The 20,211-nt window shown below is 42.4% G+C and overlaps 1 protein-coding gene across 3 annotated transcripts; it reads left to right on the forward strand.

Annotated features, from left to right (window-relative positions):
* The first annotated feature begins 690 nt into the window (after positions 1-690).
* Positions 691-20,211, forward strand: LOC139422948 (CUE domain-containing protein 1-like). 3 transcript variants are annotated; one of them, XM_071174444.1, is made up of 12 exons: positions 691-964; positions 1,161-1,277; positions 11,632-12,344; positions 13,355-13,491; positions 14,092-14,254; positions 14,579-14,825; positions 15,121-15,192; positions 15,592-15,681; positions 16,181-16,274; positions 16,656-16,717; positions 16,883-16,952; positions 17,057-20,211. In XM_071174444.1, coding segments are annotated over exons 3-12 (1,260 nt in total). In that variant the 5' UTR covers positions 691-964; positions 1,161-1,277; positions 11,632-12,020; the 3' UTR covers positions 17,058-20,211. The 3 variants fall into 3 exon arrangements, with proteins under 3 accessions (XP_071030545.1, XP_071030546.1, XP_071030547.1); XM_071174445.1 differs by lacking the exon at positions 1,161-1,277 and having other exon boundaries at positions 741-964; XM_071174446.1 differs by lacking the exon at positions 1,161-1,277 and having other exon boundaries at positions 752-872.

Consider the following 20,211-nt stretch of genomic DNA (forward strand, 5'->3'; position numbering starts at 1 on the left):
ATTGTAAAATCTATGAAGAGATAAAGGAGATGAATTTTAGATATTACGTGTTTTCATTAAGAAAATATTAATTTGAATAATTCAGTAACTAAATGTTGGCCAACATTCTCCAGTGTTGCAGTATTAGGCTATTTCATCTGACCAAATGAGAGGATGAAATCAGTGTTTTATTGCTGCCAACATTATTTATGAGATCCAACTGAAAAAACAATTTAAGTCAAGCGTGACGACCATTCTTAGAGGCTCAGTTTAGATCTGAATTGTGAGTACCCCAAGGGAAAAGCAAGCTAGTAAGAAGCAGGTGTTTTTTGTTTGGAGCCTTTTGTCCCCCCTCCTCTCAAAGAGGATTAAGTCAGAGGCCACTGTCGCACATGAGTTGCCTCTTGTTTTCATGACTGAATACAATTATTTTGCAGAAATGTATTAACTTTAGTACAGAAGTTATTCAGCTATTGCAATTTTGCTTATGAAAAATAAAGCATTTGGGGATTACAAAAGTATATGATAGCATGTAGGCTACATAATTGCTGTTTTCGTTTATCAAAATATCATCCTTATTTACAAAAACCTGAAGTATCATTGTTGCCCCTTGGCCTCTGATTCCCATATTTCTCCACTAGGCGGCTCTCTGTGTCCATGTGTCTGCGCCGCGCGTGACTCCGAACTACGGTGAAGGACTGCGGTCAGGTTATCCAACTCCACCGTCAAGCAAGGCTATCCATGCTCGACTGAATTTGCGTGCAATAGCTTGATCGTCGCGGAGAAGTGGGAGAAAGAGCATCATTGGATGACAGACAGCACAGTATTCCGTCGCAACTGCAACTTGCGCCCAGAGAAAACACTTTCCGTCAACGTTTACCATCGCCCCTTGGGTAAACAAATCATTGTTTTTGAATTTCGATAGTAGGAATGGGGTAGCTACCTCCCTTTCTAGCTGCAGATGTTGGCGTCCGCTCTTTGCCTGGTAAGGGTTGGGAGTTTACATTTCACACATCAAAAATGCTAGCTAGCAAAGCTAACGTAGCTTGCTAAAGCTAGCTCACTAACGTTAGCTACATTTCAATGGTGCAAGTACCATACACCTTTCAAATGTCGTTTTTTTTGTTTTAAATACAGAAGTTATTCCATGTTAACTGTCCTGTAGAATTTTTGTTTTACAGGTTTGCATGTTTCTGCTTGCAATTTATGTTTATTAACGCGTCTTAGCTAGCTAGCAGGTAACCAACCAGCTAACTGTCACCTGAAGAGTGTTATGAGATGAAGTTGGCGACCTTTTGGTGAGTGGTGTCGCGTGCTTCACTAGCCACGCAGCTGGGTGTATCACGGGCACGAGCAATCACAGTGCAATTTATCTTGTGCTGCTGCCTTGCCCACCAGGCCCCAAGGGTCTCCTGACTCAGATGTCCATAGCTGGGGTCAATTCTATTTCAATGTCAGGTGCATACCATCACCTATCATTTTATTTCTGGTCAGCGGATTTTTGTCATTTATTTTTTTTCCCTATAATTGTATTGCATTATCTTAAAGCATTTTTGTGTTTCAGAAAAATACTATAAAAATCATATGATGTGCATTATAGAATTGATTACAAATGACAAATTATAAATTCTCCGGGGCTATATTACAGTACGGTTCTGGCTGTACCTTGTTAGTGCACAAGATCAGGGCATAATTTAAACGTAGTGTACTGTGTCGGCATATGTGTGGAGAATAGTAGGACTCAGTCGTACAGTGCCTTCGGGAAATCTATTCAGACAGGATTGTGTCGAGGTACAGATCTGGGGAAGGGTACCAAACCATTTCTGCAGCATTGAAGATCATCAAGAACACAGTGGTAGCCATCATTCCTAAATGGAAGAAGTTTGAAACCCCCAAGACTCTTCCTAGAGCTGGCCGCCCAGCCAAACTGAGCAATTGGGGGAGAAGGGCCTTGGTGACCAAAAATCCTATGGTCACTCTGACAGAGCTCTAGAGTTCCTCTGTGGAGATGGGAGAACCTTCCAGAAGGAAAACCATCTCTGCAGCACTGCAGCAAGAAGGCCTTTATGGTAGAGTGGCAAAATGGAAGCCACTCCTCAGTAAAAGGCACATGACAGCCCGCTTGGAGTTTGGCAAAAGGCACCTAAAGGACTCTCAGACAAAGAGAAACAAGATTATCTGGTCAGATGAAACCAAGATTGAGCTATTTGGCCTGAATGCTAAGCGTCACGTCTGGAGGAAACCTGGGACCATCCCTACGGTGAAGCATGGTGGTGGCAGCATCATGCTGTGGGGATGTTTTTCAGTGGCAGGGACTGGGGGACTGGTCAGGATTGAGGTAAAGATGAACAGAGAAAAGTAAAGAGAACCTGCTCCCGAGCGCTTAGGACCTCAGTCTGGGGCGAGAGTTCATCTTCCAACAGGACAATGACCCTAAGCACACAGGCAAGATGATGCATGAGTGGCTTCCGGACAAGTCTCTGAATGTCCTTGAGTGGCCCAGCCAGAGCCCGGACTTGAACCCATTCGAACATCTCTGGAGAGACCTGAAAATAGCTGTGCAGCAATGCTCCCCATCCAACCTGAAGGGTTGAGAGGATCTGCAGAGAAGAATGTGAGAAACTCCCCCAAAACAGGTGTGCAAAGCTTGTAGCATTTCTCAACCTGTTTTTGCTTTGTCATTATGGGGTGTTGTGTGTAGGTTGATGGGCGAAAGCAATGTAATCATTTTTAGAATGAGGCTGTAACATAACAAGGTGGAAAAAGTCAAGGGGTCTGAACACTTGCCGAATGCACTGTATATAGAGAGAGTTAGGCCAGGTTTTAGAACGGCTGCCATTTTAGCACTCGTATAGAATTTTTCTTGAAATATTGATGATGTAAGGGAGCGGTGTCACGTTCGTTGTAACGAGGAGACCAAAGCGCAGCGTGATTAGAATACATTCTTCTTTTAATGAACGAAGAACACTTAACAAACTATACAAAACAACAAAACGAACGTGACGCTATAAACATTGAGTGCTGACACAGGCAACAATACATAGACAATAACCCACAAAATACCCAATGAATATGGCTACCTAAATATGGTCCCCAATCAGAGACGACGATAAACAGCTGCCTCTGATTGAGAACCAATCGAGGCAATCATGGACATATAAACCCCTAGACATACAAAAAACCCTAAACATACAAAAAACCCTAGACAATACCAAAACTAAACAAACCACCCTTGTCACACCCTGACCTAACCAAAATAATAAAGAAAACAAAGATAACTAAGGTCAGTGCATGACAAGCGGTCGAAATTTCGCAATTGTTACCCGGGGTAAAATGGGGGAGGTTCAGGCTTTTTCAATTTCATTCAGAGGGAGGGTTCATTTTAAAAAGCTAAAATCATTATAAAACCCTTTTGCAATTATGTTAGCACAGCTGAAAACTGTTGTTCCGATTTAAAGATGCAATACAACTGGCCTGCTATAGACTAGTTGAGTATCTGGAGCATCAGCATTTGTGGGTTCGATTACAGGCTCAAAATGGGCAGAAACAAAGACCTTTTTTCTGTCTATTCTGTCTATATTCTGTCTATTTTTTTCAGTCTATTCTTGTTCTGAGAAATGAAGGCTATTCCATGCGGGAAGTTGCCAAGAAACCGAAGAGCTGGTACAATGCTGTGTACTACTCCCTTCACAGAACAGCACAAACTGTCTCTAACCAGACTCCAGAATGCTGGCCTTCTAGGCAGTGTTCCTTTGTCCAATGTCTGTGTTCTTTTACCATCTTAATCTTTTATTTTTTTGGCCAGTCTGTGATATGGCCTTTTCTTTGCAACTATGCCTAGAAGGCCAGCACCCCGGAGTCGCCTCTTCACTTACAACATAAAACATGTCTACACGGTATTTCTGATCAATTTGATGTTATTTTAATGGCCATAAAAATTGCTTTTCTTTCAAAAACAAGGACATTTCTAAGTGACCCCAAACGTTTGAACGGGTGTGTGTGTGTAAATTCATTGTGTAGGCTTATAGGCAATTCACTGCAGTATTATTCCTAATAATTAATATTTTGCTCTTGGAGTCCCAGCATGTTGTACAGGTATTTTGTGCATTGTATTTACTACTTCAGCTAGCTCTTGCTTGCTGACTGTAAAAAAAACAAAACATGTTTTTATTGATGAGTGAGAAAGTTAGACACACAAATATATCCCGCCAAACATTTTAACCTCCCCAGTTATTGTAATGGTGAGAGGTTAGCATTTCTTGTGGGTATGATATTTGTATATCTGTACATTTCTCTCTCATTGTTATTCACTATTCTTTCAGGACTATATGTAGTCATGGTATCATCCACATTGATGTACAAGTGTTTAGAAACATATTCTATTCTTATTCTACAATAAAAGTGACTCTAAAATTATACAAAATATTCTAAAATGCAACCAAAACAAACAGCAAATGTATTCAACCCGTTTGTAGAGTCACAAGCTTGATGTAATCATTGCATGCTACGAATATGGGATTTTTGATATACTAAACTTTTGACTACTTCAATACACACAAGTTAATTTGTCCCAATACCCTTTGTCCCCTAAAATGGGGGGACTATGTACATAAACTGCTGTAATTTCTAAATGTTTCACCCGATATGGATGAAATACCCTCAAATTAAAGTTGACAATCTGTACTTTAATCTCATAGTCATTGTATCATTGCTGGAGTACAAAGCCAGAACAACAAAAAATGTGTCACTGTCCCAAAAATGACAGAGGACACTAATGGCTCTGGTAGGACTGTAGAGTGAAGTAAGTCTCCTCCCTGTGCTTGGCTGCCAGAGAGGCTGGGGACCCGACTAAGAAGCGCCCTGGGCAGAGCTTTAGGATTGTTGTTGTGGAAAGTGTGACTACAGGGGCAAGAATGCTGTCCCCACTGTTTTCCTGAGTATGGGAGAGCTAATAATTTCCTGTGTGTGTTTTTAAAACCTCTCCAGGGAGAGAAGTAAACTTCTGCTCTCTATCTCATTTGGCAGAAGGCCCAGAATATATGGACCTATCATGAATATTGGTATTTTTCATCATAAGATCTTATTGGAAGTAAAGTGCTTTTATCACTCACTGGCACCACAGACTGATGCAAGGTCTTTGGAGTTAGGACATATTTTCGTTAATTAGCCTATTGGAGCCAGAGTTGCTTTCGTTCCTGTCTCTAGGCCTAAGTTAGAGGAAAAATACAAAAGTAAGGGACATATTTAATATCAGGGTAATCACATTTTGGTCCAGGACTGAGCTCTAGCCTAGCACCTCAGTGTTAGACTGTGTGTTTACGCAGGGTTACAGTATTGTGTTAACTGAAAACAGACATGCAGTCCTTTGTGTAGGCGGACATCATAATCATTCTAAGAGAACTTATGACCGCTAGTCCGCTACTCATATCAAGAACCAGTGCAGCTCTCTATAAGCTGCTCAAATTGGCTTAATTTCAGAATGCTCCAGGGGATGGAGAGATTCTTATTTCTCCAGCAGAATGTCAGTTTCACCTGAACACCACAGTGATTTTGGCCAGTGCTGGTGCTGCAGGCTAGCACTTTTGTATGAAGAGGGCAGTAGCCTGGTCCCATGTTAGCTTGGCTTAGGCAATCCACTGCTATTAGGCCATTGTTCTGTTGCTTTACACACTGTATTTCGCTGCTCTCCACGTCCGTCTTAATCAGGTTCCAAAAGTCTCTGAGGTATGATGAGAAGTTGTCAGCCTGGAAAATTTGAATCTGAAAAATAATATGATCAGCTTTTAACTCATGAATTCATCATAATTGGCTTTTGTAATATTTGGGCATGACATTTTTTTTGCAGATTAATAATATTTCATCATAGTTGTGAGTGTAAGACGAGGAAGTCTTATATGCCCCTTATGCTACAGTAGCTACCCCAAGGGTAGCAGCATCAAAGCTATCTGCACCTGCTTAGGGCAACAACATCAACAGTATCTGTCCATTCTACTATAATATAATAATATATGCAATTTTTTTGTTCCAAAGCATAATAGAGAGATGTATGTGATCGAATACAAATGTAAGCGGGATTTGAAATTGTTATGTTTTAGTGAAATATATCTGTTTGGGCTTCTTGTGGTCAATTTGCTGTCTACAATTATTTGTAGTTTATGTTCCGGCCCCCCGAGCCTCCGCTCAAGAAAAATTGGCCCGCAGCTGAATGTAGTTCATGATCCCTCATACGGTGCATTTGGAAAGTATTCAGACCCTTTGACTTTTTTCACATTTTGTTACGTTACAGCCTTATTCTAAAATAGATTAAATTATTTTGTTCCTCATCAATCTAAGAACAATATGCCATAATGCCAAAGCAAAAACATTATTATTATATATTTTTTTGCAAATGTATAAAAAATTGAAAACAGAAATACCTTACTTAAGTACTCCGACCCTTTGCTGTGAGACTCGAATTTGAGCTCAGGTGCAGCCTGTTTCCATTGATCATCCAATGCATTCGGAAAATATTCAGATCCCTTGACTTTTTCCACATTGTTCAGTTACAGCCTTATTCTAAAATGGATGTTTCGACAACTTGATTGGAGTCCACCTGTGATAAATGAAATTGATTGGGCATGATTTGGAAAGACACACACCTATCTATTCATTTTAGTGCATGTCAGAGCAAAAACCAAGACATGAGGTTGAAGGTATTGTCCGTAGAGCTCTGAGACAGGATTGTGTCGAGGCACAGATCTGGGGAAGGGTACCAAAATATTTCTGCACCATGGCTGCAGCCTTGAAGGTCCCGAAGAACACAGTGGCCTCCATTGTTCTTAAATGGAAGACGGTTGGAACCAAGACTCTTCCTAGAGCTGGCCGCCTGGCCAAACTGAGCAATCGGGGGAGAAGGGACTTGGTCAGGGAGGTGACTAAGAACCCAATAGTAACTCAGACAGAGTTCCTCTGTGGAGATGGGAGAAACTTCTAGAAGGACAACCATCTCTGCAGCACTCCACCAATCAGGCATTTTTGGTAGATTGGCCAGACGGAAGACACTCCTCAGTAAAATGCACCAGACAGCTAGCTTTGAGTTTGCCAAAAGGCACCTAAAGGACTCAGACCTATGAGAAACAAGATCATCTGGTCTGATGAAACCAAGATTGAGCTTTTTGGCCTGAATGCCAAGTGTCTCATCTGGAGGAAACCTGGCACCATCCCTATGGTGAAACATGGTGGTGGAAGCATCATGCTGTAGGGATATTTTTCAGAGGCAGGGACTGGGAGACTAGTCATTGTCCTGTTGAAAAACAAATGATAGTCACACTAAGCGCAAACCAGGGGTAGCATATCACTGCAAAATGCTGTGGTAGCCATGCTGGTTAAGTGTACCTTGAATTCTAAATTAATCACAGACAGTGTCACCAGCAAAGCACCATTACACCTCCTCCTCCATGCTTCACGGTGGGAACCACACATGCTGAGATCATCCGTTCACCTACTCTATGTCTCACAAAGACACGGCGGTTGGAACCAAAAATCGCAAATTTGGACTCATCAGACCAAAGGACAGATTTCCACCGGTCTAATGTCCATTGCTCGTGTCTCTTGGCCCAAGTCTCTTCTTATTTTTGTTGTCCTTTAGTAGTGGTTTCTTTGCAGCAATTTGACCATGAACGCCTGATTCACACAGTCTCTGAACGGTTCATGTTGAGATGTGTCTGTTACTTGAACTCTGTGAAGCATTTATTTGGGCTGCAATCTGAGGTGCAGTTTACTCTAATGAACTTATTCTCTGCAGCAGAGGTAACTCTGGGTCTTTCTTTCCTGTGGCAGTCCTCATGAGAGCCAGTTTCATCATAGCGCTTGATGGGTTTTGCGACTGCACTTGAAGAAACTTTATAAAGTTTTTTGACTTTTTCTGGTTTGACTGACTTTCATTGACTGACCTTCAAAGAAATGATGGACTGTCATTTCTCTTTGCTTATTTGAGCTGTTCTTGCCATAATATGGATTTGGTCTTTTACCAAATAAGGGCTATCTTCTGTATTCCACCCCTACCATGTCACAACACAACTGGTTGGCTCAAACGCATTAAGAAGGAAAGAAATTCCACAAATGGCTTTAACAAGGCACACCTTCTAATTGAAATGAATTCAAGGTGATTACCTCAAGAAGCTGGTTGAGAGTGTGTTATTGCATAGTTTTGATGTCTTCACTATTATTCTACAATGTATAATAATATAAAAATAAAGAACAACAGTGGAATGAGTAGGTGTGTCAACTTTTGACTGGTACTGTATGTACATTTATTTTTTCAGTTTTTCAGTTATTTTTTTAAATACATTTGCTGAAAAGCTGTTTTTGCTTTGTCATTATGGGGTATCGTGTATAGATTGATGAGGAGAGGGAAAAAACAATTAGGTCAATTTCAGAATAAGGTTGTAACATAACAACACATGGAAAAGTCAAGGCGTCTGAACACTCCCAAATGCACTGTATAGAGCATTTGCCTTTTTGCTTTGCATGAAGGTAAGACCGTTGTTTTCATCAAGCATGTTCACAGCTGTTCTGCGTCTTGAATTTGTCTCTGACTACTAAATCAGATTGACATTGCCTACGGCACCAGGCAGGAGGTTTGTTTTCCGTTTCCATTGCCATGGAACTGGGGTCTGACAGAATTTTAATTGTGTTGGCAATGATTAGAGTGGTAGGGGAAGTGTCATATTTCTATCGAGCTTTTCACTGCAGAAGAGGATGCCATACTGCAAATAACTTCATACATAGTGATACCAGGTTGTCATTTTCTTATGATATGATAACATCGCTGCCTACAATGGTACCTTAGCCTAGTCAGGAGAATTGAGGTTCCTGGAAGAGATCCCCTCTTTTCATATTGATTGGTGAAATCCAAAACATCTAGGCCTAGCTCGCCAAAGATGATAATATTTGTGTGTATCTAGCGCCATATGTTGTGCATTGTCTCTTTCATCACAGAGAATTATGAAACTGTCCTTTGCCTACCCCCGGTATCTGTAATCAGCTCAGGGCCTGACCAGCAGGCATTAGTTATGAGTGACGTAAGCAAGCCCTATGCTCTATGTAATTCACAAGGGCAAAGCAGTCCTCCCCTGGCTCTCGTATCGGTAAGCAGCTCCAGCTATGCAGCCTACACGAGGACAAAGAGCTGTGGTGGATTGTGGTGCTAAATATAGCTGGGTGCTAGGTACAGATTAGTGTTGAATAGTGAAAAGTGAGGGATCAGTGTGTGGGGAATATCATTCAGCCAGCTCGGCAATGATTGATTTGACAACGTGGGCTCTCCCCCAGACAGCTCACTGGCTTCAATTGATGTCTGCCTGCAGGATGTTTGATAAGACCTATCCTCTCCTAGAGAGGTATCTGTAAGAAGAGCATGACGAGTGATTCTACTTTGTGGATTGGTTGCTGTAAGTCAATCCTCTCTTTCAGTCAGTTTAGCATATAATCTATTATGCTAAGGAGTAAGTGTTAATGTAAAGATAGGCAATGTCTTTTGTATGTTCAGACTCTTCAGTCTCTGGTTTCTGCTAATCTGTATTCAGACCCCTTGACTTTTTCCACATTTTGCTACGTTAACAGCTTTATTCTAAAATGGATTAAAAAAGAAAAGCAAAAAGTTATTTTCATTTTTTTTTTTAAATGTATAAAAAACGGAAATACCATTTACATAAGTATTCAGACACTTAACTCAGTACTTTGTTGAAGCACCCTTTGGCAGCGATTGCAGCCATGAGTCTTTTTGGGTATGACGCTTCAAGCTTGGCACACCTTTATTTGGGGAGTTTCTCCCATTCTTCTCTGCAGATTCTTTCAAGCTCTGTCAGGTTGGATGGGGAGCGTCGCTGCACAGCTATTTTTGAGTGGTCCAGGCTCACTCAAGGACATTCAGAGAGTAGTCCCGAAGCCACTCCTGCATTGTCTTGCCTGTGTGCTTAGGGCCGTTGTCCTGTTGGAAGGTGAATGTCTGCCCCAGTCTGAGGTCCTGTGCGCTCGGGAGCAGGTTTTCATCAAATATCCCCACAACATGATGCTTCACCATAGGGATGGTGCCAGGTCTCCTCCAGATGTGATGCTTGGCATTCAGGCCAAAGAGTTAAATCTTTGTTTCATCAGACCAGAGAATCTTGTTTCTCATGGTCTAAGAGTCCTTTAGGTGCCTTTTGGCAAACTCCAAGCAGGCTCTCATGTGCCTTTTACTGAGGACTGGCTTCCGTCTGCCCACTACCATAAAGGCCTGATTGATGGAGGGCTGTCCTTCTGTAAGCTTCTCCCATCGCCACAGAGGAACTCTAGAGCCTTGTCAGTTCAAAAAATAAATAACAGTATGGGGATGAGGTAGTTGGGTGGGCTATTTACAGATGGGCTGTGTACAGGTACAGTGATCGATAAGCTGCTCTGACAGCTGATGCTTAAAGCTTCAGTCATTTTTGCAATTCGTTCCAGTCATTGGCAGCTGAGAACTGGAAGGAAAGGCAGCTAAAGGATGCTTCACCGTAGGGATGGTGCCAGGTTTCCTCCAGACGTGATGCTTGGCATTCAGGCCAAAGAGTTCAATCTTGGCTTCATCAGACCAGAGACAATCGGGTTCTTGGTCACCTACCAGACCAAGGCCCTTCTCCCCCGATTGCTCCGTTTGGCCAGGCGGCCAGCTCTAGGAAGAGTCTTGGTGGTTCCAGACTTCTTCCATTTAAGAATGATGGAGGCCACTGTGTTCTTGGGGACCTTCAATGCTGCAGAAATATTTTGGTACAATTCCCCAGATCTGTGCCTTGACACAATCCTGTCTCTGAGCTCTACAAACAATTCCTTTGACCTCGTGGCTTGGTTTTTGCTCTGACATGCACTGCCAACTGTGGGACCTTATAGACAGGTGTGTGCCTTTTCCAAATCATGTCCAATTAAATTAATTTACCACAGGTGGACTCAAGAGATCTGAATATTTTCCGAATGCATTGTATGTTTGTGTCAGATTATATGGTGTGCCATGACATCTAGAAAATATATAAATAAATAAAAATTGCAGAAACTCTTAGCAGCCAGACCATAGGACAGAGCAGAGCACTGTGTCCTTGGTGCGGCACTGTGATTCACAGGTTCACGTCACACTTCCCCATTTCATTCTGTGTGCTCAATTATGTTTTCTAATGGCCTCTCCTACATTCATACAATATCTTGACTGTGTCCAGCTAGCTAATAATCACCCAAATGAAAGCTACACAGTCCGGGAGCATCAAAAATGATGGATAGAGGACCATTTTCCTCTGCTGGCACTGGCTGACGCTTTTCTGGTGCCTGGGGACATAAGCGCTGCTGTGGGAATGAGGACACCTAGGGTGACTGGGCTGGTGCAAGGTGTCGTTGTTGGGGAAGTAATGTTATCAGTCAGCGACTCTGATTGAGACGGCCCCCAAGCTGAATTGTAACCGCACTTTTTGTGTGTGTGTGTGTGTGTGCCAGAAATCTATAGCCTTATCTTTCTATAGCCTCCTTGGACACACCTCGGCTATTGCTCGAAAGGAACATGTTAATTTCCACAGCTGTTCATTGTGATGCTCAGTCATGATGTCTGTCTGCTTCTCCACAACATGGCTGCTGTTCCTGACATTCTTCCTGTTCCCAACACTGCAGGTGCTGAAGGGATGTGTGGGCTGGACGTCCTAGGGCACTGCTAGCCCACCTCTGATCAGAGAGAACGCAGCACTGTGTCCTCAACACACTGCCTGCCTGCCTGGGGAGACCAGCCACCACATCCTCACAAGATTGGATGCAGCTAGCTCAAAAACAGAGGAAGAAGCGTGACCGGCTGTCTGTGGTGTTGTGATGATGAAGGGATAACGGGGCCGAGCGCTGAGGGCCCTGAGGTGGACTGGCACAGTTGAAGCAGCAGGCCAGGGTTAAGCCAGGGGAGGGGAGGCAGGCGGTGGGCGCCCACCGTCCAAGGACTAGGAGCCACCATTTCTCGGGTGGTGTTGCCGGCGCGGAGGAGGGGCGCCGTACGGAGGTTGGAGGCTCTCTGGATGATGACCAGCCTGTTCCGCCGCCACAGCAACAGCAGTGGTAACCATGGTGATGTGACACCGCACGAGGAAAGCCCTGCTCCAGGCGAACTCAACAATAGTCGTCCCGGTGGGGGTGGGCGCACGGTGCGGCGTCTGGAGTTCAACCAGGCCATGGAGGACTTCAGGACCATGTTCCCCAGCATGGAACAGGAGGTGATAGAGTGTGTTCTGCGGGCCAATCACGGAGCCGTGGACTCCACCATCGACCAGCTGCTCCAGATGAGCCTAGATGGACACGTCTCTAACGACAGCTCTGACTCAGAAGACAGCCTTCCTTCTGAGGTACGTCTGGGGGCTACTGGTATAGGAACTAGTGGGTAGCCCAGATTAAACTAAGTCTGAGACTATAGCTTATCATGAAATGCATGTCAAAGTTGTAAGCTACTTTTTCACACCATATTCATTCATGCACCTTATTTCATTGTATTTATTTGTTTGCCTCTTCAAACCAGATGGTTGCTCCTGGGGAGGGAAAAGTATTTGATGTTGCTTTTAATATGCGGTTGTAGTGGATGACATGCATTTCTCTGGAGGTCACTGTGATTATACACTGCTATTGTGGACAGAAAGCTTTGATAGGCTGTCTAAAGCGGTCTTCAAAAGTTTGCCAATACCCAGAGGTAGGTTATGCTCTCTAGCTGTGTGTTGACTGCTGTGAACAGCCAAGACAAGACATTCCTTTGGACATTCATGAACTCCCTTTGTACTGATGCATAAACTCTTTCTGAGTAGTAACAAGGCTGTATCACGTGCCTTATTGGACTGCCAAGCTGTTCGTTTTGTATTTGATTCAATTACTGCAGGTCTCTCAATTTTTTATTAGCCTCAGTCCACTCTGGCAGTATTTCACCAATGACACCATGCTCCCTCCACACAGGATATTATTTCACTTTGTTTAGTTTATTTCCCTCTATCACTCTGAATGACCAGAGAGAGAGGAGGACATTTTTATCTTAATAAATGATGAAGAGCTGAACTTAATACTTATAGTGAAGCGTGTTCTACCTCGCATGCTAGGCTGTTATTTAGAAAGTGAAGTTAATTTACATTGATTAAATACAGGATGAAAACCTGCAGCTTGACGTTAGTAAAACAGCCCAATGAAAGCCCTCACATTGCCTCTTATTAAGGGCATAAAGGCCAAGCTGCATTTCCAATGAGCGGTTATAATACAGATTCATTATTCATTTAATCTGCTCTTTAAAGTGTTCATATGTGCCATCTGAAGGGGTTGTCATGTCCTTTAGAACATTCTCAATGTCTCCCCTGACCTCTAACCTCTGACCTTGTAGATCCTGGAGAGGACGTTGGAGCCGGACAGCTCTGACGAGGAGTCCCTGCCGGTCTACTCCCCGCCCTCCTATGACATGCATTTCTACGACAGGAAGTACCCAGACGAGGTCCTGCCCACAGCCTCACCACCTCCCAGGCAAGTGAAGTGAAGTGAAGTGAAGTGAGGTGAAGTGAAGTAAGAGAGGGAAGAGAGGGAAGAGAGGGGGAGGTCTCAGGGCCACCTGGCTGGCTCTGACCTCATTTCACTTAAAGGAGAATAATAGATGGTTGGGATAATGTGAATTAATTAATAATTTTTCTCTGAAACCATCATTTACATGAGTGTTTAGATGTATATTCTTCTTTGGTGCTTTCTCTATATCTAATACATGATATGGCTCGTCAGCGATTCATGCTTTGAGTGCTTTGAATGCTAAGAGGTTCATAATGCATTCAATGCTCCACCTGCTGTCTAATGAATGCTAGTGCAGAAGCTATGAAATCCATGCGAGGTACATGTTCTTAACTGTGCTCTAACTTGGGTAGATCTGTAGACCTAATACTAGTGATAGTTTTGTTATATGAACACAATGTTGTATATGTGTGCCAAGGAGAGAACCTTTCAGAAGAAAGAAAAACAGTCTTGTTTATGTTAGATGGATCCTTTGAAGATGACCAACACAAAATTATTGATATTTACTGTTACAGAATGTAGCATCAATGGAACTAACAATATCCTTTGCCATCTCTCTGCCAGCTTTGATGCCAGTCAAACTCCTCCCTGCCAGCCCCCTCCTTGTCCACCCCCCCCTGCCAGTCAATGGCAGGTTGGCAGTTACAGGAACTGGAACCCACCGTTGCTAGGCAACCTCCCTGATGACTTCCTGCGGATCCTGCCTCAGCAGCTGGATAGTCTGCCAGTAGGTAGATTTATGGGTCAGCACCTAATGGACCATTAACCCACACTGCCATTACTTACAGACTGCTGGCTGCCTGGCACTCTGCTCTGATGACCAACTGGCTGGATAATTACCAGCCTCTGCAACGGGCTGCACGCTAAGGAAACTACAGTTCAGCTATTTATACATAATCAGTTCCCTGGTAGTCTTCCAAAAATGAAGACGCCACCCAAAAAACTAGATATTATTTTCAATTCATGGTGCAATTTGATAAAAAACTCAAGTATTTCCACATAGGACTTTGACATGTCTAACAATGTTCTCTCTGTTCCCTCCTCCCTGCAGTGCTCATACACCAGCCTAATGCAGAGTAGTCTGACCCAGCCCTCGTCCTCTTCATCCCTGTCGTCCATGACGCAGCAGGTTCAGCCGGGGGCGGGGGCCAGGGCAGGCCAGGTTGGCATGGAGACTGAGCAGGAGAGGAAGCTGAAGCAGTACTTGGGAGATGAGCGCATCGCACTCTTCATGCAGAACGAGGAGTTTATGAGGGAGCTGCAGCGCAACCGCGAGTTTCTCATCGCCCTTGAGAGAGGTGTGCACACACACTCGTCCAAGCACACACTCAGTAATACATCCTCACACTGATTATTTTCTGCAACGTTTCCAAATGTCTTCTACAGTACTAAGTGATGATATCACTATGCTTTCATCCCAATCAAGGTATGACGAGTCATTAGAAGGGTCTCTATGTCATGGCAGTCCTTTCCTCTTAATTTTCACCACTTCTGTACTAGTAATGCATGAAGGAAGGCTTGCAGATTGTCCTGCTACGTGCCTCTATGCCCATAACCATATTGATGCTGATACATCGGCTCTCTCTATTTTAGATCGGCTGCAGTATGAGTCAAAGACATCCAAGTCCCGTCATTCAACAGCTTTCATGGGGATGTCCACTCCAGGTAGATATCATTCATCTGTGCTCCATAGCATTCAGCTACATCCTAGTATTCTCTCGCTCTGAAAAGGTCCAGGTTTCATGTAGGCTCCTGCAGTGATATGCTTTATTTTAAAGGCACACAGAGGAAGTGTGACTCTGTGTGCATCTCAGTCTGTGTTTGTCAATCAATCACTCAATCAATCAAATGTATTTATAGACTTTATTTTTTATTTTTTACTTCAGCCAATGTCACAAGGTGCTGTACAGAAACCCAGCCTAAAACCCCAAACAGCAAGCAATGCAGATGTAGAAGCTTGTCTCTGTGTGCGTCTTAACATGCTTTGATAAGGCGTGTGTGTGTCTTTCTCTGTTCTTGCGCATCTCTGTGGGGTCTATTTCACGCTGCTTGTTTGTGTTCTAGGAGATAATTGTGCCTCAGGCTCTGGGGAGGCCTGCACCAATGTTACAGACGATGCCTTGTTCCGTGACAAACTCAAGCACATGGGCAAATGTAAGAACACTCCCAATCTCTGGCTTTATCTCTGGGGCATAACTAAATATTTTTTTCAATGTATGTGTCTCTCTGTCGCTCCCAAATTCCAAATGTTATCAGAACTTTCCACGTTGGGAATGTCCAGTTAGCATGAAATGGTTCTAGGAGGTTCTAGCAGTGCATGGAACTGGAAATGAGGGATGGTGTCTATATACAGCAAGGTCATTATTAGAAATCAACATACATTTGTAGGACATTACCCTCTTAAAGTTGGTGCTCCTGAAAGGTATACAGTAGTCAAAGTCTCCACCGTTCCTGCTCTTTCAAACGGAAAATAAGATATTAAGAATAAGATGTTTTCTGAAATATATAATTATGTATTGATGGACATATGCTTTCTCAAATCCAATCAGTCATATTAATTAAAACAAACTCAGCCCAAACTGTTAACATTTTTATTCAATTAACCAATTCTGTTTTCTCTCCACTTTCTATTTGATCCTGTAATCCTCCACAGCTACACGGAAGAAGCTTTTTGAAGTCGCTAGAGCTTTCTCTGAAAAGACCAGAAGAAGAAAAACGAAAAGGAGAGCCCTCTTGAAACACCATTCGTATCCTTCCACTTCACCAGTGGTCCCCTACCCCACCCATTACCTCCCCCTCCTCTCCCTGACAGGCCTCCATTGCCCAATGGTTCTTTTGTCCTTGCCAGAAGTGACCTTGAGCTTCAATTGAACTGAACAGATGCGCTTGCATTGTAAAGATGTAATTAACCCTGAGAGACATCCCTGCATGTTGATGAGTGGCTGTAATATCTGCCTTTGTTTCTGATGTTAGTGGGTTTGAATTCCAGGGAATGTCCCATTTAGTATCCATTTTGGCTTTATTAGGGGTGTGCTGAATTAGGAGGTCCTCTCATGGCCTTGACTCTGGTCCAGCAGGCTTAGTATTATGTTTAAATCACTGCCAGTCCTCTTAACATTCTCTATCAGACTGGGTAATGCTGCCTCCACTGCCAACCTCTTGGATGACGAAGATGCCGGACACCTGAGTGGTACGTTTATCGATGTTTTAATATCATTCTAGTGAAGAAACGTAATTGAATGCTATGAGACATTGATTGGTCGATTGTTTCATTTAGGCCTAGTCCAATTGTAAGAGGGGAGATGAATGTGGACCACATGCTTATTTGTATGAACCAACTCATGTGTCTGTACAGAGAAGGACAACCAACTTAAGAGACCAGGCCCTCAGGAAGAGGAGGTGCCCCAGCAGGAAGTGTTGTCATGGTGAGAGAGCAGTAACTCCACCCACAAAAAACATGCCTTAAACTGTACATTTGTATTTTTGGGATTTCCTCAACTAACAGTTATTTTACCTATTTCTCTGACAGATTTCTCATATTGTTTCTCCTGTGACAATGGAAGAACAACATGGTTCACACTACACTTCTGGACCTGAACCAGACCTTCCGAAGTCCCATGGAATATTGTTGCCTTTAGATGCTCTTCAGGACTGGGAAATTTTAAGTTGTAAGTCCAACATGACTGATTTGGAAGTCAGAGCAATTCTTCAACTAATGACATTTTAGCTAGCAAAATGAGCTAGCTAATATTGCTAATGATAAAGTTAGCTAGCTTTCTTAGCTATTATCCACATTGATAAGTTTGACGGCATCAAAGGTGAAAGGTCAGTGATGAAACGTCACAACTCTTAAATTGAGTATCATCTCCATCTCTGACTTTCCCTCTATAAATTCCAAATTGGGAGGGTCGTTCAAGTGCTTATTTCCCAGTCGAAACACTGTATTTCCCAATTCCGAGTAGCACTTGAAGGCAGTCTTTTGATTTCTTGTTTCAGAAATCAACAAACTAGCTAGTTAGATGCTTTTTTGTATGATTTAAATTACAGTTTAATATAAAATATATATTGTTATTGATGGTGAATATTAATAATGTTATGATTTTATTTTAATGTATTACTCATTTTGAATTATTCCTGATAATTTCTGGGTGATACAGTGAAAGCTGGAGTTGTAATTCCGATACGACTCAGGAGTCTAGTGCATTTTACTTGCATATGAATGGATTTGAACATATTTATACTGAACAAAAATATAAATGCAACAATTTCAGAGATTTGTCTGAGTTACAGTTCATATCAGGAAATCAGTCAGTTGAAGTAAATAAATTAGGCCCAAATCTATGGATTTCACATGGGCAGGGGTGCAGCCATGAGTGGGCCTTGGAGGGCATAGGCCCACCCACTGAGTACCCAGCCCACCCACTGGGGAGAATGAGTTGTTCCCCACACAAGGGCTTTATTACAGACAGAAATACTCCTCAGCATCTCCCCACACATCCCCTCAGACGATCCTGCAGGTGAAGAAGCTGGATGTGGAGGTCCTGGGTTGGCCTGGTTACACGTGGTCTGTGGTTGTGAGGCCGGTTGGGCGTACTGACAAATTCTCTAAAACAACATTGGACGGATGCTTATGGTAGAGAAATGAACATTCTCTGGCAACAACTCTGTTGGACATTCTTGCAGTCAGCATGCCAATTACATGCTCCCTTAAAACTTGGGAGACAGCTGTGGCAGTGTGTTGCTTGACAAAACTGCACATTTTAAAGTGGCCTTTTATTGTCCCCATCACAAGGTGTAATGATCATGCTGTTTAATCAGCTTCTTGATATGCCACACCTTATATTGGCAAAATGCTCACTAACAGGGATGTAAACAAATTTGTGTACAACATTTTAGAGAAATAAGCTTTTTGTGCTTGTGGCATATGTCTGCGATCTTTTATTTCAGCTCATGAAACATGGGACCAACACTTTACATGTTGCGTTATATATTTTTGTTCAGTGTAGCTCGGTACCATTCAACAGTCAATTTCTGACCACATGGGAGTTTGTGTGTGTGGAACAAAATATTGTTATATTTTATTCTTACCACAATGCAACCATATTCTCAATCTGATTTTATAATCTCTTCATAATAGTCTGCCTTGAGGTCTAATTTTGAAGGTCCAGATAGGCTCATTCTTCCCGTTGGACTATGGTATCTTCCCAGAGATGACCAATGTTCCAGTGTAACAAGAGAGCACTGGTTTGAATCAGAATGGGGACCATCAGTGTAACCGTAGCCATGTGGCTAGGGTTTCCTCCTTTAGCATGCATATATACCTATTTACTCTAAATCATTTATGTACTGTTTCTCATACAACTTTATAGTACAGTATTTGATACACTATGAATTTTCTTCTTCTGTTTGTGGCTTCTACATCTTTGTTGCTTACAGAAGAGAAAGTTTGACCTTAAATTGAGGATTTATTCCCGTATTTCATTCGGCTTGCTATTTTCATATTTTACCATGTGTTCTTGCCAGTGACCGTCTCTTCCATGCCTCTGAGAACACTACACCCCCATTGCAGCTCAGTTTTACTCAAGTCATATGTTTTTGTTATGTAGAGAATAAATGATTTACATTTTATTTGAAGATAATAGTTAACTATTGTCTTGTTTGTAGATGCTTAGGAAAGGAATCTCCTGACTGTATCACAATGATTCACTGGCTTTATTTGATCCTGCTGTAAATGAGACCAAAAAGAGTTGATAGAAGTGTTTTTCTTTTGAGCACCATCATTTAAAGAAATTGAGAATACCAGTACTTCCTGATAATACTCACGCTGGTTTAGACTGTATGTATCTGCATCACTTAGCTATATATTTAGCTAGATGTGTATACATTTAAATGGTTTGAATGATTTATGATCTTGGGGAAATCATTGCCATAAACTATGTAGATATACGTACTGTAGTTAGCAAGAAAATAATCAATGCTCAGGGAATCTTACTCAAACGCCATTTTCTTGTCGTGTTCGACCCTCTTCTCCGCCATTTCCCCACCAACTGATTAAACACAGCTGAAATGTTTCTGATATTTATATTCTGCAGTGTTCCATGGCCTACTATGCTATAATCCTTGTGGGTGGATTTTTGGACCAATTATAATTGGTTTGGTACTGCATTCTCTGGCTACACTAGAGAGAGAAGATAGCACTCTGTTGGCCTTTGTGGAATACATCGATTAAGTACAAATGGCAAGAATTTTCAATGTCAGTCCAATCCTGTAGAAAATACTGTTTAGCAAATGCAGTTTTAGATTACACTTGCTTATCATCAGACCACAAACTTAATCTGTCACCCTGTCTAGTTGTAGTTTACCTCCACTTTTAAGAAAGTGAACCTGTAAATGAACCTTTAAGATTATAGATTGTTTTACACTGAAATAGGATGTGGACCAAAAAAACTAAACTAGAGGGTGACTTGTTCTGAGGTGCGTAAGCATTTCATTTCAGTCATTTTTTTTATCTGGGTTTGTGTGATGGATGAATTATTCTGTTGTCCTGTGTGTTGGTCAGGGGGCACCTGAGACTTTGTATAATTATATTGTCTTCCATGTTATCTTAGCTCCCTCCAAAGGATTTTGTGTTACATGAATGTACAGTATAGAGCCAATGTTGATTAAACAACCATTTACAGTGCA

Source organism: Oncorhynchus clarkii, chromosome 12 (assembly GCF_045791955.1).
Source record: "Oncorhynchus clarkii lewisi isolate Uvic-CL-2024 chromosome 12, UVic_Ocla_1.0, whole genome shotgun sequence".
NCBI lineage: Eukaryota > Metazoa > Chordata > Actinopteri > Salmoniformes > Salmonidae > Oncorhynchus > Oncorhynchus clarkii.

What these genes read in the sequence shown, in the direction of transcription:
- LOC139422948 (XM_071174444.1), top strand. Translation starts at nt 12,021, where the DNA reads ATGATGACCAGCCTGTTCCGCCGCCACAGCAACAGCAGTGGTAACCAT. An exon ending in CATGGGGATGTCCACTCCAG is followed by an intron (nt 15,193 to 15,591) that starts GTAGATATCATT and finishes TTTGTGTTCTAG; the next exon opens with GAGATAATTGTGCCTCAGGC. An exon ending in GCCCTCTTGAAACACCATTC is followed by an intron (nt 16,275 to 16,655) that starts GTATCCTTCCAC and finishes ATTCTCTATCAG; the next exon opens with ACTGGGTAATGCTGCCTCCA.